The 18892-nt window shown below is 41.2% G+C and overlaps 2 protein-coding genes across 2 annotated transcripts; both read right to left on the bottom strand.

Moving 5' to 3' along the window:
- Positions 1-1374: 1374 nt before the first annotated feature.
- On the bottom strand, positions 1375-3182 carry apof (apolipoprotein F). The gene is made up of 2 exons (XM_061833499.1): positions 3050-3182; positions 1375-2866 (listed from the first exon to the last, which is right to left on the bottom strand). Exon 2 carries the CDS (start codon positions 2842-2844, stop codon positions 1576-1578), a length of 1269 nt encoding a protein of 422 aa, XP_061689483.1. The 5' UTR covers positions 2845-2866; positions 3050-3182; the 3' UTR covers positions 1375-1575.
- Positions 3183-9938: 6756 nt separating this feature from the next.
- c1galt1lb (core 1 synthase, glycoprotein-N-acetylgalactosamine 3-beta-galactosyltransferase 1, like b) lies at positions 9939-18892 on the bottom strand. Its single transcript, XM_061832826.1, has 4 exons — positions 18376-18892; positions 18011-18262; positions 11643-12307; positions 9939-10635 (listed from the first exon to the last, which is right to left on the bottom strand). Exons 2-4 carry the CDS (start codon positions 18228-18230, stop codon positions 10351-10353), a joined length of 1170 nt encoding a protein of 389 aa, XP_061688810.1. The 5' UTR covers positions 18231-18262; positions 18376-18892; the 3' UTR covers positions 9939-10350.

The raw sequence follows: 18892 nt of genomic DNA, 5'->3' as shown, positions 1-18892 counted from the left end.
ACCCCTGGTTTAACACAAACTCGCAATCATTAACTATGATTAAAAAAAGACGACGGTTGACGGCTCGTGAACGCGGATGGGTGTTCGGCGACACGTTGACCTTTGCTGGAATCCATCGATCTTTTCCGGTGGTATTCAATACAAATACCACTATTTAAATAAATTACCCCTGGTTTTACACAAACTCGCATTCCTTAACTATGATTGGGAAAAAAAAAAAAGGACAGAGTCGTCTCCATGGACGTCCACGGAAGTGGTTGCGGCCACACGTTAACCTCTCCCCTGCGACAGACGGTTTATTTTCTTTTTTTTTTTTTTTTTTAAATACGCATTGTTTTCAAATGAGCCAACTTGGCATTACAAATACTTCTTGGTAATTTGAGATTGAGGTGAATAATTGCTACTTGAAATGAAGCAATCGCTACACAGGCACACTTTGGTTGGGCACCGGCCATCACGTTTAATTGCCAAAATCCATCGATCTTTTCTCCCGCAGTGCAGAGCAGCTGCGTTTGACCGGCAATATGGCGCCGTGAAACTGGAGACGTCACGTGCACGAGCTCTATAACACCCCGCTGCCTGCTACATGATTTTATACACCTTTAGGTTTGAGAATTTTAGACTTTATTAGGCAAAGAAAAACAATGTAAAATTGCTTATAATCTGTCTATGTGATGGGGGAAAATGCAAAATCATTACTGGATAAGAGCATTTCAAAATAAAAATATATATATTTTTTGGGGTTAAATTCAAAAGGGAAAAGACCTAACATTTATCAGTTAATGAATAATAATTTTGAAGTTTGCAATGCCAGAAGTTTTTCTTTACTATTAAAAAAAAAAAAATCTAAGTAGTAGTAGTAGGCATTTCTAAAAGGGCCTGAAACACGGAACAATAAACATTTCTAAAGGGACAAACCATCAGGCCTTTTCTCACAGCGATGGAGAAAATGAGTGCTTGGGTTATTTTTGCGCTTGGCAAAACAATGGCGAGCCAGCCACTAGATTGCAATTCAAATATTTCACTGTCAAAAGAGGGCATCGGTGCCATGCGTCTGCAGAATGGAAAAGTTAAAGTGTAAATGGTTTGTATGTGGCGTGTGATGGGCTGGCGACCAGTTTTGGGTGAAAAGGTACCCCGCTCCTCGGCCAAAGTCCGCCGAGATAAGGCGTCAGGTGCACAGAAAATACTGTAGTTGGATGAATGGATAGTTAGTCCCTCAACGATCATGTTAACCATAGCTTGATTTCCAGATCTATTTTTGTATGAATTGTCACACATTCAAGCTACGAAGGTAAAGAAGAAGACTAAAAATCACCATTTACCCTTTTTTTCCCCAATCCTCTGGATTGGAAAAATGAAATGGAAGGACTTGTCTACTACAGTGGCGCCATCAGAGAAAGGTTAGTTAATCTTTGTTATCCAGAAGTACATCCAAGATCATAGTGACATGTCCACTAAGGGTACTGAAACATTTCAGAGGTAGGAATATGGTTAAGACTATATGAAAAAGGAATGTAATAATAATAATAATAATGAAGATAGCACGAGGAAGGTTGTCCTGGCTTGTTTTGTTCATGGCACAGTGAAGACACCCCCCTCCCAGCTGGACTGGTTGACCAACACGTCGTCTTCACGCGTCAAGGAGCCAAGTAGGTACTTGACCCCGGCCTTGACACCTGTTTTCAGACCGGCCCCAATAGCGTAACCGGCCACGCCAGTTGCGCCACCTGTGGCGACCATCAGGGCATCTGTGCCAAGGTCCACAGCAGTGAGGACAGCTCTTTCTTTTGCCGTTTCGGAGCAGTTGACCGACGCGTAATAGACCGCTGTGCCCAAGTTGTACAGGGTGCTGACTGCGGGGATCCACTCCACCACTTTATATACGCGCTCTTCCTTTTTGTTAGTGCATCTCCCCTGGAGGTCCCGTCGCAAACGTCGAGCAGAGACGTCGGCGCATGAGAGTTCTGCACTACACTGATAGATCCAACAGTCAGAAGCTTGGGAGGGTAGGATACGACTCCCTTTCTTCAACACCACCTGATAGCGTCCAGGAAGTCCACCGTTTGTCACCCCAGCACATGTGGCCCCCATCCTCACACAGGTGTCCATAGCCTCCTCCAGCCCACTAGTGCCATCCTGGACAACAACTCCAAGCAGCGTGGTCCCATTAACCCGGGTCCAACTGTCGCAGTTTTGCATCTTGTTTGTTCGTCCTAAACTTTTTCCAACTGTGCCCAGCTGCTGTATGTTGAAGATGACAGCTTCTAGCTGCCGCCCTGCTTCATCACTCTCCAAAGTGAGTTTTTTAGGTTCAGATGGCAACTTTGTCCCCCTCTGGATCAAGCCTTCCACTTTCAGAAGGAGTTCGTTGGTCTCATCCACCCCCAGCAGGCCATACAGCTTGACCACCAGGATGTGCGCCTCGCGTGGGCAGCCTGCCACAACCATCACTGGTACCAAAGATAGACCCAGAAGCTCCTGAGGGAACCTGGATGAAAAAGGGTCATCCAGACCACTGACTGAAAGTAGTTCCCCACAGCTTATATTCCTCTCATTGTGGAAATCTGGAATCTTCGCTTGTAGCTTTGGCTTGAGGATGGATACAATGCGCTTGGCTGAATTCAGGCTTTTCTCTCCATGTGCTCGCGTTGATTCAGGATCAGGCTTTTCTGCAATTGGGAGACCAAACTGTGGTTGCTTTTGAGGATATGGTTTGGCTGTGTCTCCTGGTCCAAGGATGCCACGCGCTGGGGAAAAAGGAGAAGGCTGCACCCTGCATAGAGCTTGTTCATTTAGCAGGAGCTGAACCACGATCAGCCACTTCAACTTGGAGGACATCATTTCGCTCTTATTAAACAAGACACTAAAGTGAAGAAAAATACAATCAACTTCCTCTGAAATACTGCTCGTCAGATAAGAGACAAATAGGCGTTATTGGGACTATTCTACCAGAAACCTAGTGCAAAATAGTCTAGAAAATAACACAATTCACAGTATTAATACGAGGTATAAATATTTTCCATTAACATTGCAAGAGTTTACCTACCTCAGTTAATAGATGCAAAGTCCACACTATTAGACGGAAGTAAAACTGGGAAGACTGGCGCTTGTAGGGACTGTTCTTTTTGTCCTCTCCACGGGTTTGCGTCAAACTCCAAGCAATCTTTCCCCGAGCCGCCAATGAGGATCTCTTTCTTTACAGGACATCCCAAAGCCCTCCTCCTTTGGCCCAATCAGTCTTTTCAGCTCACTCTTCTCTTTGGCCCCGTGGCTCAAAAGGGAGACGAGGTCTAGAATATTGATTTACGGGGTGAAAGTCCATGAATTGCTAAAACGTTTTTGTTTGTCTAACCTGTTTGCGTTTCATTCCCTCATCAGGTTTTCTTTTTGACCCTCATTATTTAAAGCACTGCCTCCTCGTGGTGGCAGCTGATACAGGGGCTGAAATAAGTAAGTAATAAGCGTCACCATTTTTCTCAAATATATTTTTCGAGGTGCAATTGACACAAATATTTCACTGGATGTTGGGAACAACCCAGGTAAGACATACATGGAAAGAAAGTAGAACAAATAAGATCAGAAATTAAGTTGTGTGTAATAATATGAAATGACACGGGGAAAACTACTGAACACACTGAGTGGTATCTAATACTTTGTATAAAAGCCTTTGTTTGCAATGACAGCTTCAAGATGCCTCATTTATTGAGAGACTACAGTAGTTGAATGCATTGCTCTAGTGCGATTTTGGTGCAATTCTCCACACAAGCGGTCTTCAAATACTGAAAGTTCTATGGACATCTTTGATGGACCTTGAGTTCCAGTCCTTTCTGTAGATTTTTGATTGACTGGGCCATTCTAGTAGCTTTTTAAAAAAAAATCTCATCATGAAACCAATTAAGTTTCTTTGGAAGTATGTTTTGGACCATTAACCTATTGAAATCTCCATCCTCATTTCATTTTAATCATTCTCATAGACGGCAACATATTTTTGTCAAGAATGTCTCATTATTGGCACATTTGCCCATTCATACCGCCTTCAATAATGTGGAGTTGACCAGGACCGTTTGCTGAGAAGAAGCCCCGCACCCTGTTCCTACCTCCGAACTTCACTATCGGTATGTTGTTTTTAGGGTCTTGTGTGTTGCCATTTTTCCTCCAAACATGGTGTGCATTGTGGCATCCAAACAGTTCACTTTTGCTCTCATCCCATCGGACTACATTCTCGCAGTATTTAACTGGCTTGTCCAGATGTTATTCAGCAAACTTTGAACAAACTAAACTTTGACAAGCTTTTTTCAGCAATGGGCTTTTGTGTTGCGACTGTGTATACAGGCCATGACAGTGAGGTGTATGGTATGAATTACAGTTTTCCTTGTGACAACAGCACCTGCTAATTCCAGGTCTTTCTGATGCTCTCCACTGGTGCTGCTTGGCTCTTGGACAACTCATCTGATTATTATTTGCACTCCGTCACAAATCTTGCAAGCACCACCTGATCGAGGCAAACTTATAGTGGCATGACTGTCTTTCCACTGATGTGTGATGGGCCCAACCGTGCTCACTGAAACATTCAGAATCTTCGATATGAGCCTGTAACCAATACCATCCTTTTATTTTGCAACAATTAGTATGTGATGTTCTTGAGATGCCTCTTTGGTTTTACCCATTATGAAATGTGTCTTGTCTCTTGCCGGTCATTTCACATTTTTACACACAACTTGATTTCTTTGCCTACTTGTTCTACTTTCTTTGTATGTATGGATTACCTAAATTGTTTTGTTGATCTGGTGAAGTTTTAAGGTCAATAAGGCCTTTGGAAGTACTTTGCCTTGTGAAAGTATTCGGCACCCTTGAACTTTCCAACCCTTTCGCCAAATTTCAGGCTTCAAATATATAGATATAAAATTATTATTTTTTGTCAAGTTTCAACAAGTGGGACACAATTATGAAGTGGTACAAAATTTATTGGATAGTTTTTACTTTTTTAACAAATAAAAACCTGAAAAGTCGGGTGTGCGATGTTATTCAGACCCCTTGCATTAATACTTTGTAGCCCCACGTTTTGAAGCAATTGCAGCTGCAAGTCGTTTGGGGTATGTCTCTATCAGTTTTGCACATCGAGAGACTGAAATTCTTGGTCGTCGTCGCAAAACAGCTCGAGCTCAGTGAGGTTGGATGGAGACCGTTTGTGAACAGCAGTCTTCAGCTCTGCCAACAGATTTACGATTGGATTCAGGTCTGGACCTTGACTTGGCCATTCTAACACCTGGATACGTTTAGTTGTGAATCATTCCATTGTAGATTTGGCTTTATGTTTTGGATCATCGTCCTGTTCAAAGTCAAATCTCCGTCCCAGTCTGAGGTCTTTGCAGACTCCAACAGGTTTTCTTCCAGAATGGTCCTGTATTTGGCTACATTCATCTTCCCATCAATTTGAACAATCTTCCCTGTCCCTGCTGAAGAAAAACAGACCCAAACCATGAGGCTGCCACCACCATGTTTGAGCTGTGTTGCTTTTACGCCAAACATATCATTTTGCATTGTGGCCAAAAAGTTTGATTTTGATTTCATCTGACCAAAGCACCATGTTCCACGTTTGGTGTATCTCCCAGGTGGCTTCTGGGAAACTTTTAACGACACTTTTTATGTATATCTAATGGCTTTCTTCTTGCCACTCTTCCATAAAGGCCAGATTTGTGCGGTGCACGACTATTGTCCTATGGACAGACTCTCCCACCTCAGCTGTAGATCTCTGCAGTTCATCCAGAGTGATCATGGGCCTCGTGGCTGCATCTGTGATCAGTCTTCTCCTTGTTCGAGGTGAAAGTTTAGAGGGACGGCCGGGTCTTGGTAGATTTGAATTGGTCTGATATTCCTTCCATTTCAATATATATATATATAAATATATATATTTTTTGCACAGTGCTCCTTGAGATTTTTAAAGCTTGGGAAATCCTTCTGTATCCAAATCCAGCTTTAAACGTCTCAACAACAGTATCTCGGACCTGCCTGGTGTGTTTCTTGGTCTTCATGATGCTCTCTGCACTTTAAACAGAACCCCGAGACCATCACAGAGTAGGTTGCATTCATACGGAGACTTGATTACACACAGGTGGATTGTGTTCATCATCTTCAGTCAACATTGGATCATCCAGAGATCCTCACTGAACTTCTGGACTGAGTTTGCTGCACTGAAAGTAAAGGGGCCGAACAATATTGCATGACTTCTTTTCAGTTTTTTTATTTGTTAAAAAAAAACTATAAAATATCCAATAAATTTCATTCCACTTCACGATTGTGTCCCACTTGTTGATTCTTGACAAAAAAAAATTTATATCTTTTTGTTTGAAGCCTGAAATGTGGCAAAAGGTTGGAAAGTTCAAGGGGGCCGAATACTTTCATAAGGCACTTTATATTTAGTGAGAAAATAACGGTGACGTGTTAAATCCTTATTTCAGCTGCTGTACATGTTCGCCAGTCCAAAAGGGACATGATGCAAATGGAGAACGATGTCTCTCTTCTTTCAGTTAAGTTTTCCCTGTTGCCGCGTTCCACTGAATTGAGCACTGGATCCTACTTTCATAACCAGTCAGTTGTAAAACATACACACAAAGAACAAACCCCTGTTCCTTATCCAAGAATCAGCTAAATACACAAATTGCAGCACCTCAAAAAAACAAACAAACAAACGAAAAAAAAAAACATTTCTTGTAGGCCTGTAGATGATATTGCTCATCAAACTCTTCAGCTATCAAGTCTTCATTTTACTGCTGTACATGCATTGTTAGATGTTGCAGTCCAAATATATCAAATTACACTGCTGTATGCTTTTGATTTAATCGCATAATATAATTATAGAAACACATGCTTTCTTCCAATAACAGAAACAATTCACACAATACCAAATACTTCCATTTTAATGAAATTCATTAATATTGCAAATATTTTTAGTAGGCTAAAAAAAACAAAAAAAATTACATCCTGCAATAAATATCTGGGTTAAAAAGGTACCACGTGAAGGGTGACTTGTAATAAAACAAAGAATGAGCAAAAATAGCCAAGGATCGTAACGTCTTGAATAATAACAGTCTGGGTTTGAAACTTTGCTGGATTATAAAGTGGCGGCTAAATTCTGCTTAAACTCGAGACACTTAAAACATTGGCTGTACAAGTTAAGGGTTTTGAAGTGTACACTTCACAGTTTGTGTTTTGAACATGGAAGTCTGTGTTTCTGAATGGATTGTAATCCCCGAGGTAACACTGTAAATTTACACGATGTAACTGTATATTTATTATACACTTCTGTACTTGGAATCAGTCAAAACAAAATGTATAATAAAATAGGCTTTATTTATAGTGATGAATAAAGTATCAGTACCAATTTCAAAACACTAACGAAGAAATTGCAAATGAATACAGGACAGTACACCTTTCCTTTAAACGGCTATTCTCTTATCGGGAGCAGATTGTCAAGAAAACTGTGAATTTTGAATGAAACAATTTGAAATACTTGTATCTGTATAGAAATGTCTCGTAAAGGTGCAGGTACATACTTGGAAAATGTTTTGAAAAGATTACAAAGGTTCCTGATGAGTAAACCACAAACTGCTAATAAGGAGCTCCACATTTGTAATTGTTCAAATGGCCGGATCACGTTTTCAGTCTTACTTTTTTTTTTTGGCAACAATCACTTCCCAAAAATGTTGCCAACTCACACGATGAATAGAGAACACATCTGCGGTTTGGCTACAACTACGAATTTGAAAACGATCATGTACAAAAACTGGTTATGCTCTCTACAGTACAAATAAATTTAAAATGAATAACGTGTGCTCTTGGACAAAACGAAGTTGTATGGGTACATTTCCCAAAGGCATTCGAATAGGTACCTACCTACATGTTCAATTTCAGTGAGAAAACTCTGTGAGTGGCTAGAATACATTCAGGGGCTTCTTCTAGGAAGATCAAATACCAATTATATAGATTTGTTTTTATTTTGACATCATTGTGCAAAGTGACGGTGGGGCCAGCACATGTCAGAGATGTGATGCCTGTTTATTTTGAGGTTGCCCCTTTTCCACAAGTAGTGCAAGCCACGCGTGTGACGTGAATGGTTTCTTAGAGGCCTTCTTTCTTTGGAAGAATGAGGGACTGTTGGAAAAGTTTAACCTCCACGTTTCAGGATCAGTCGAGCAAAAACATTCCCTTTTTTCCCTGGTCAGACAAATACTGTACACATTTATTTAGTTGGTGTCAATCAAGCAAAGTGCAACTTGAGGTGGCCAATTACCATAATTTCCGGCCTATAAGCTGCGACTTTTTTCCACAAACTTTCAACCCAGCGGTTTATGCGGTGATGCGGCTAATTTGTGCATTTTTTTTTCCTAACGGCCACCAGGGGGCACTCGAGCGCAAAAGGTAGGAGTGAGACCGGTGGAATATATGTGCCGAGGAAGTGACTTTTACCGGTCCGGCCCTGTTAGCGCAGTGCTAGCGTTAGCGTGGCGGCGCTAGAGTTAAACTCTCTGTGTACTGTCTTTGTAAATAACTCGTGTTTCAATGTGGGCACTTGTGGCTTTTACACAGCTGTGGCGTATGTATGTACCAAATGGTATTTCCTTTACAAATGTACTGGGTGAGGCTTATAACCAGGTGCGCTCTGTAGGCCGGGAATTACGGTACATAAAACGAGCCTTTAAAATTGTGAAATAAAATGTTATCCTGTTCTCACCTAATCTCAAATGTGGTGGAAGTGTCTGATGAATGCGCTGAAATCTCCAAAATACTGTACTACTCTTATAACCTGTAAAATCTCTTTTATGCCCGTTGGGACAAAGTACTCGTATACTACAATGAATTGTACAATGTTGAAGTTGATGCTGGAAAAGTATCCTTCCTGTTGCTTTAAACCCTATCTGATTTTAAGTGTGTTGTGTGACTTTGTGGATGCACACAAGTGTGGCAAAATCCCACCTTTAATTATTTGTGTGTCAAAGGCAATGGACATTAATTGTCAGATCTTGTTACAGATTTGATGTAATTATTTTGCAAGATATGTCCTGTTACCTAATATGGACAGCAAAGAAAAAAAATCAAAGTATTTCCAACTTTCAGTGTGAATGCTAAAGAAGGAGAAGTTTGGTCCAAGCAAAGTCTCAACGAGATAGCAGTTTACCGTCACAACACGTTAAAAACCAGGGCTCACGTACCTTTGCAACTAAGAGCCCCTTTTTGGGTACCGATTTATGTGAAGCGCTCCCAGCTTGACATACGCTTGTAAAATAACAAATTTGCTAAAATGACCTTTGTGTCATTTTTTTTATATATGTTAAGAATGATCATATTACATGATTGTTTTCTTACCATTTTTATGAACAATAATTTAAAATGGCAGAAACAAAATGGAACAATTCAGTTTTCGAATAATCACTTGTACAACATTCTGAGGAAATCACAACTTCCCCATCCCTGGTGAGCTATATTAAGAATACGTCCATGTGCTAATCCAATGACCACAACATTGGAGGCTACCTGGAGTGCGGGGCAACATGTCGGTGACCCCTAGTATAACCTTACAACAGAATGATTCTTCCCTTTTCTGCTGTTGTTCAGTTTACTGTAACAAGGCCACTTTCTAGTGTACAAAAATCAGTCACAGCTTGGTTGGAGTTCATTTTGTTACTGCTGGCTTGTGCATTTAAAATTGAAGGTCAGCTATGCTGTTTTTTGTTTCATTTCCCTCACACCTTATTTGCGCAAGGCCGTTTCACAGGCAGACTTGTTGGAAGAATAACACAGCTAGAAACTAAATATTGAAGTATTTATGGGCTATTAGTCTGTGTCCAAATTCTTTGCTCAAGGAAATATATTTAAATCCTCATTCCTATGAAGAACTTCTTGAGAACTGAACGGAAAAAGGCTCATGATGAAGTGTGCAAGTGAACAATGGTTGTCATTCATTTTATGACAACTCCTGCATTTGACACAACAGTTGTTTGGTTAGTTCAAGGTGAACGGCAGCGACGATAATGCGTGACGATGAGGTCCAACCGGGTTTGTTATCTCGAGAAATACTTTGAACAATGGCACAACTCTAGCTGGTAGACAAAGGAATAGAAAATGTGGTCTTTGTTTTTTTTTTTTTACATTTGAAAAAGAATGCAGCTGAAATAGTCTGCACCGACATGACTTGACAAACTAGAAAAGTGGTGAGGGCGAAGCTGATGTCCAAGACCAGTCACGTATTTGTTGCTGTTTTTTTTGTTTTGTTTTTTTTTTTGGGTCATTCAAATAAAAGCCAACAAATTCTTCATTGATGATCAAATTGTCTCTCACACTCACACAGTCCTACTGTTGTATGGCAGCTGGAGGCAGGGCATCATCTGGTCTCTTTTCACTAATTCCACCCTTTTGTTCATTTTCCTGAGAAACATCTTTGCTCCTTTTTTGAGCAACATCAGCAACATCCTTGGAGCTTAGCCGCTCGTTGGCGTAGCCGAGCGGGGTGGGGGGCTGGTAACGGTATCTGTAGCCAAAGGCACGCAGGTGATAGGCGTAGTACTCCAATAAATACATGTTGCTGTCATGCACATAGTGGAAAGACACGGACAAGTCCGAGCAGCAGCTTGGACCCTGGGGAAGAACAATTAGAATTGTGTGGTTACGCAACATGCAAAAACAAAAACATCCTCTTATGTAATTAACATTTAACTACCACGGCTAAATCAATCAATCATCACAATTAAGCTACTTGAACAAATCACTGCTGCTGGAGCCATTATATTTAGTCAAGATACATAATTATGAAAAATATTTATAAACCTTTATCCTTGATAATCTCGAAGAAACCCAAGAGTGTAATTTAGAGCACTGTTTCCAAACCATTGTGCTGTGAGATGAGAAATAAGGCCAAATGAAGCAATTTACATCTTATTTTCACTGAATGCTTTTTACCATCAAATAACGTATCTTTGCAAATCTATAGTGTTTATAATTTATATACGTGAGTGACATATAGGGCCAAGCGGAACAATTTCTCTCACACTAAAGAGCATATGGTCCAATCCATCTCTGTAGCCAACGACAGTATTATACTATACAACCTTTTGACATTTTTTTGTGATAAGCTCCAGTATGCCGACGACCTTTGTGAAGATAAGCAGCTTGGAAAATGGATCGAGGTGCTGTGAGATTTTTTTTTTTTTTTTTTTTTTTACTTGGTTGAATACTGGGAAACGCTGGGAAAATGACATGCAGTCTCTTTGATGTTTAATAAGGGCGTTTCCATGTTGACCCCGACGCCGCACCCCACCCTTCATCATCCCCTGTGCCCGCAGTCACCTGGATCTGATGTGATTGGCTGAAATCACATGTGATAAGTTGGTACCGTTCGCCACTACTGCGAAGCCTGTGATGCTGCACTGCCTAAAACAAAAAGTGCCCAGTATGCCTTTCATCATAAGCTATTTTTAGGGGGTTATGGTGTGGGATTTCATATGGAACAGCTTCTGGGACAGTTAGTGACTGCTGATTTGGAGCATTCTAACTTTAGAACATTAGATTTGACACAATCCATCTCCAGTCAGAGTGCTCACGTGCCTTTCGTCAAGAATTTTGGGAAGAGCAATTCCTTGACTTGCCTGTGAGATGGGGTAGTAGCAGTAGCTCCAATACCAGAAGCTCTTTGGGAACTCCGCAGTCAGGTGCTGCTCAGGGATGAAGGGATGAAATGTCTCACGTTGCAAAGTGTCTCTGGAGTCTCCCGCCAGCACCCCAACTTTCTCCAGGCACTGGCCCATTGCGAGGTCCTCCACCGAGCTGGTGTGAGTGCACACTTTGTTTTGAAATCCTTGTACAAAGCGTCGCAGAGCCTCTTTGCTCAGCACGTAGCCCGCGCCGCCACTCATGTAGCCCTGCTTGGTGTACGGCTTGAACCTTCGACCATAATAAATGGGCTCCTCCGGGGTGTGGTTTGCAAGTACCAAACGCAGATTGTCCACTATTACATAAGTATCATCATCTGCCTTGAGGAACCAGTCCGCTTCATTGCCGTAATGCTCATAGACGTAATGGAAGGCCCGGATGGTTTTCCAGTAAAGTTGGTCACGGCCCTCTTTTGTATCCAAACCTACGGTGGGAAAGTCCGGATCGCTTACAGAGCTCACAAAGACCACAATGTTGCAATGCCGACTCCACGTGTCCTTCACGTAGCGAGCCTTCGTCTTCAGGTTGCTCGGTCCGGTCATCACCCAGCAAAGAACACGTACTTTTTTGTACAGTTCATCTGCCATTGTGCCATCCTCACCTGAAAAAAACAAACACAATTTAAAAAAATATAGGTTTGGAAAGATTGTTTTAAGATGTGTGTCAGTATTGCCTATGATGAGTGAAGCATTGTTTCAGAATCCTGCTAGAACTGAATTTTAAAACGGCTTTGCCTCTTTGTTCCATTTTGATTAAAGAAGATCACACGCACACTGAGAAATTGCCAGAATGGGCACACCTGTTTTACGACCAACGGCAGTAAACATTTTACACTTGTTAAACATATTACCAGCGCTTATAGGTTTTTGTGTGTTTCAAAATACACAACCGCAAATTCGTGCGAGAATAAGATGCTTTTTTCCAATTGCAACTAATTTTTCCAGAAATTAGCACTTTTTTTCCGTGGGTGTCTTTACTTCCTGGACGTTTATCAGCTTTGTGGTCTTCTAAACAGGCCCAGATTTAACAAGATATTATTTTCTTCAATTCTATACCCGAGTAGAATATTCAAGAGTTTGATTCTGTAACTGCATAATACTGACGCAGATACTGAAAGTGTACAATGTGGAAAAACCCACAACGTTAGTAAAAGTAATGGAATCATAGATGATAAAATGTGGAACTTTGAATTTTTAGTATTTGTATTAGTTCAGCATTGGCCTCACAAGTTCTGAGGACCCAGGTTCAATCACAGACCCGCCTGTGTGGAGTTTGCATGCTCTCCCCGTGGCGTGGATTTTCTCCGGGCACTTCGGTATCCTCCCACATCCCAAAAACATGCAACATTAATTGGAGACTCTAAATTGCCCCTAGGTGTGATCGTGAGTGCGGCTGTTTGTCTCGATGTGCCCTGCGATTGGCTGGCAACCAGTTCAGGGTGTACCCCGCCTCCTGCCCGTTGACAGCTGGGATAGGGTCCGGCACTCCCCGCGAGCCTCGTGAGGATAAGTGGCAAAGAAAATGGATGGATGTATTGAATCAAAATAGAAAGGGGTGGTGGAGGATATTAAATGAAAATACATATTACAATTTCCATTTCATTGCCTGGTTATACTGGAGTACAGCCTATTTAGACACGCGATTAACATATTTTTAACAGTTATTTGTTTCTTTTTTTTTTAATTATTTGATCAATCTGTTAAATATTTACATTGAACATATCTGGTTGAGGAATAAATTGTATCAAGGCCTTCTGAGCTTATTTCAACATTTGTATGGGAACTGCAGTAATATATATATAAAGAAATAAAATGGTTACAAACAAAAAAGGGCATGTATACAGCACATGATATTGGCATTTCATATGACAGAAGAATTTGCGTGAAAAATCTTTTTTCCTTTCATTCATCCAAAGATACTGTTGGGAAATCTCGTCCAGCCAGTCTGTCAGGATTTTTTTTGGCAAATGTCACTCAGGGTAATGCTGCTGATTCTTTTTCGAGCCATGTTTGACCGTAACTCTTCAACTGCCACAAGCCACGAAAACCCCACAGTGCCTCAGCAGACAATAAGGAAAGCAGCACGAACAAGCTCACTATTGTCTTCAACTTATCAACCAGGACACGGAATGACTTCAGGGAAATTTCTATCAAAGCGTGCACAGGTTGTGTTGACCTTGTACTTATTTTTAAACATGGCCAGTTGGACCGTCAAGTCTCTCTCTTTCAACTTACAATATCTGCTGTATCACTTCTAATGGGAGTCAAGAGTGAGTTTCGAAGTTGCTTCAAATTTTGAATGCCTGGTTGCACAAATCGTTCATCTCCTGCATCTAGGATACAGTAGAACAGGGGGGCTCAAGGTGTCGATCGTGAATAACATCGTATGACCAAAAGGGGCTATCATCCATTGCGTTGCTTGATTTACATACATACAGTATATAACTGATGACATCTGAATTTTCATGACACATACGCAAACAACGACCCAAAGTATGTCACAACTAACAAGCTAGTCAGTGAGTTATGCCCAATTTTGAATTTGTGTTTTCTCTTAAAGTTGAGAAAGGGTATATAATTGTAAGAAGAGGAAAACTTAGAAGTACTCTTTCATACAGAATGGAAGGAGTAGTATTTTTGCGCAATGACATTTGTGAAATCCGTATGCCTCGTCTGCCAAGTCAGTCAATCGCCTTACCAAAGAAGAGAAATGTGGAGACTGTGCATGGAAAATGTGCCAAAAAGCAAGCTGAGAAAGAGGAAACAAAAATCCCAGCTGTCCAGACAACCGTTATTTTTCACACGTACTTCAAAAGCGAAAGTCACCACCGAAGCATCGGTCCGGGTGAGTCATGTCATCGCTGAGAACAGGAAGTCCTTTCAAAAAGCTGAGATGTTAAAAGAAGCAATCGTTGAAGCAACTTACGCGTTGTTCTGGGATATTAAAAATAAGAGACATCATCTTCCATTATAGCGAATGGAAGGACCTCAATGCACCTTTTTGCTAATTTTATACAGTTTTTATGCTGAATATGAATCTTAAGTCCATTACGAAGGATACATTATTTTTCGATTATTTGCAACAAATGATCGCAAATTGCTGGATTCGCCGGAAAAAGACGAAAACGAAGGGGAAACAGCCGATCAGGTGCGTGACATAGGACGTTGTGACAAAAACATGGATCCCGTAGAAATACACTGGAAGAACGCAGATGAATTTTCTGATAATTCAAGCGATGAACATTATTCTGAAGGGTCCCACGAAGACTGTGAGGAATACGAGCTTGATGAAGGCGTTAAAGGTTATCAATTTGAGCCAGTTAGATAGCACACGGGTTCGAATTCAGACGAAGTAGCTGGCCACGAAGAAGCCAACACAGCAGTCAGACCCATCGTGGACGATATGCGTCGTGTTGGAAATATCGACTGGTAAGCGTTTATGAAGTTTTTGTTTGTTTTAGTTAGTCATAAATTGATAAATAGTAAAGGCTTCGATATCCTGAATGTGTGTGTGTGTGTGTGTGTGTATGTATATATATATATATATATATATATATATATATATATATATATATATATAAGTTTTTGGTCTTGTTTTGAAATTATCCAAACGCCCTGTATTTAGTGATTTGGTACGCGACAACTACTTTGCGTGTAAAATGCTTATTATTGCACCAAAACACACAGACGCCGATAACGTAGTCGAAGTTGGTATATTTTCAAAACTAAGTAATAATATAATAATATAATGGTGCTTTCTTTCGGCTTGTCCCGTTAGGGATTGCCACAGCGTGTCATCTCAGATGAAAGCTCATGTTGGTTTGCCACAGTTCTAATAATCATTAAATAAAAATAAAAATAAATCATTTTTACGGATTAGTTTTTGCTTAAAATCACTGGGGGATTCTTGAAATGAATGGGGATTTTTCCCATTTTATCATCTTTCCAAAACAGCCTATGCCAGATTTTGTGACATCAGCGTTCCGCCCACGAAATGAGTCGTTTTGCAGGCAAGAGAAACGAGGTCAAAGTTCACGGACTCTAAGCCATAAACACTTATATTTTTGGGTAAAAACATTGAACAGGATATGCATTTTATGGAAAAGTTGAACATATACTTTCGTCTAAAGAAGATAATTTGCGTTATAAATTACAGATTCCATACACTTTAAAGCTCTCCAGCTGTCAAGAAGTACAGTTACACGGCGCCCTGAAGCCACGCCAGAGGATTTAACCCAGCAAATGGAGAAGGACATTAGAGATTGTGAAAGTTTTGGTACCTTTTTGACTGCAGTGGAACAGGTACACCTGAACCTTGTAAACTTGGACACTTAAAAGGTGAACATTTTCAATGTTGCAGTGTGAAGAAGGGTGAATCTGCATATACGTACAAGCTTAGTGGACCTTAGTTGCCTCAGTTAATCTGGGAGGCAGTTGATCCGTACCACCAGCGTACTGTGCAATCCTACGAGCTGGGTCATTGGAGGCATTAGACTCCTAAATTAAGTTACCGCGACAGTTTATTTGCCTTGGTGACAAATAAGTGGTAATCCACCTTTGGGGTACGGAATGTTACATTTACAAAGGCAGATATCTAATTGATAGCAATAAGAAATTGGCAGTTCGGAATGAGTCCATATACAGGTAATAATAACGAACTACATCTACTTGCTTAAAATTCCTGAGGCCCAGTACGCGCAAAGATTGTTACACACTCGAAAGATTCTTTTAATCTGCTACAGACCACCCACAAAAATACATATTTAAATTGAGCATTCAACAGTTTTGGACTTCATTTGTGAAGTGTGCTTCAAGAAAAGCTATTTCTTTTGCTCTACCGATCCCAAAGTCTCGTGTAATCACACGTGAACTCAGAAAAATGAAGAAGAAAAAAAACACGGATATGCGCCAATCTTTCCAGGGTGTTCCTGAAGGTGGCCTGCGGCGAGAGATCTGTAAAATGCCGATGTGGTCAAAAAACGACTGGCCTTACGTCTGGAGAACACAACTTAATACATAAAAAAAGACATCGGGTAAGACATTTACGGTGACTTCCGTGTTCGTCAGTCTTGGGTACTTCTTTGAATATATTCTGTTCAGCAGTCTTGTCTCTCCCATCCCGCCGATGTGTGTGTGTGTTTTTTTTAATAATTTTATTCGGCGTCTGATATGTTTACATTTCTACGTCAAAAGATCCACAAGAAGGCTAAAAACAAACTCACTTTTCCATTTCAAATAGACTGGACACGATGGCGACGTGGACTAAATGTCTTTTGTGGAGCAGATCAATGAAGGATGGGCGAATTATGGGAACAAAGCCCATCAACCAATCAGCATAAAATGCTCATTATCGGCCGATACCGATATCCCCGATCATATTGCGGTAAATCTAATGACCACACAGAAGTTTCCATAGCTCTACACAGATGCACAGTTTTTAGTGACTAAGTGAAGCATGACAGAAAACCGCATAGACTGGGGAAACAGTGACGCACTCAAGGAAACACAACACCGGTTGCAAACATTTCATCTATGTTTACTTTACACTACAAAGAAAGAACAGCTTTGTTATGCGCGGAGTTGCTTTGTCCCTGGTTTTCTATGCAATGAATATTCAGTACAGCACGTTTCTTTTGGCTAAATTTGCCATAATGCGTTTTCTTTAATGAACATGTTATTCATTGTCGGTAAAGTGATATTGTTGAGCAGCTTTTGGAGTTGCACATTGCCATTTAAAATTCGTCTATTCGATTTTGTTAAAAAAGAAAATATACCAAAGCTTATCTATTCAGCAGCACCTCAGTACTTGACTCCCCCCCCCCCCTACTCAGTACTGTAGCAATTTGGAGGGCTACATTCTAATTGTACTATTGTCATATTCTTATTAATTGAAACAAATATTTCCCCCCACATTCACAAAAGCACAAACTGTACCACACAAAACCACCGTTCAAAGAACAAAACATCAACGAATATTTACTGTAAAGGTGACGCTTGCTCTTGCCTACAGAAAAAGGTTCCGGAATTGTCGACTTCACCTCGGCCTGTGCCACTCTTGTCTCATTTTTGTAACAAAGTCTGTTCCTTGTGAAGTCCACAAAAATGATCGGTGGCAAAGACATGTTGCAACAAACATTATGACTATGAATAGACTGTATCGCAAAGGATAGCCACGATTTGGTGACTCCAAAAGTTTGATGGGGAGCTGTTGTTCTGGACCACTGTTGTAAAATAACAGTATCTATTTTTTTAAGTACAATTTATGGGTCCTGCAACCGCCTCTGGATGTTTCGAAGCACGTTTACCTGAATGATGCGGGTGTTTAAGATTGAAGAGGGCCGACCTCTCCTTGTTCCATCTCTCTCCTTCTTCTTCATGCTGCTGATCGTGGCGTTCAACCACTCTACTGACGGGTTGCACGGAGAAAGTCTTGTCGAAGCCCACATGCCATAAAAACAGGTACAGCATGAAGAATCCCACCAGGAATCCCAAACAGAAGGAGAGTTTGAATGACGGGAACTTCATGCTGGGACAGGTGTGTCGCTGTCAGCCAAGAGCTTGAGAGAAACCGCAAGTTAGCAGAAGGCCTTGAAATACTATCACGCCGGGGGGGGGAGTAAACTCCCCGACCCCCACCCCGGTTCCGAGAGGAGTGGTTTACTGTACTTACCAGCCACAGGTACCGCAGACACCATTGCAGCCGTATCCTTCACGACCACGTAATTTATTGAGCACTCGAAAGAGAAAGAGTACATTACATCTCAGGTTGCAGGAGTCAGTTGTTATTTCGTCGCTAAGCTAGCCACGTTGGGGGGAGAGAAAAAGAAAACGTCACTCGATAGTAACCACGAGGGGAAAGGAGTACGAGCGAATTGTCGAGCACAAATCACTCGGGAGAACCTAACGGAACGACGAGGGTCATTTATTAGCGCTTGAAACCCTGCCAGCTGCCGTTAGCTATACGGCTAGCCGAAAGAAGTTGTCTCAAACGTGGCAGAGTAGATGCTCGTTGAACGGCCCAACTAACTGGAATGCCACGCGAATATTCGGCAACGGACGTCAATCGACGGCACACGACAGAAGCCACAGAGGGCGACGAAGAAGTAGAAAAGTCGTCGAGGAATAGATTTCCGCTACTGTGTGACGTCACCTGGTGCCGCCCCCTCCGGACCATGTTGACACAGACC

This window comes from Syngnathoides biaculeatus, chromosome 10, assembly GCF_019802595.1.
Source record: "Syngnathoides biaculeatus isolate LvHL_M chromosome 10, ASM1980259v1, whole genome shotgun sequence".
Classification (NCBI taxonomy): domain Eukaryota; kingdom Metazoa; phylum Chordata; class Actinopteri; order Syngnathiformes; family Syngnathidae; genus Syngnathoides; species Syngnathoides biaculeatus.
The sequence above is the reverse complement of the archived record's forward strand: the minus strand, read 5'-3'. Positions and strand labels throughout refer to the sequence as shown.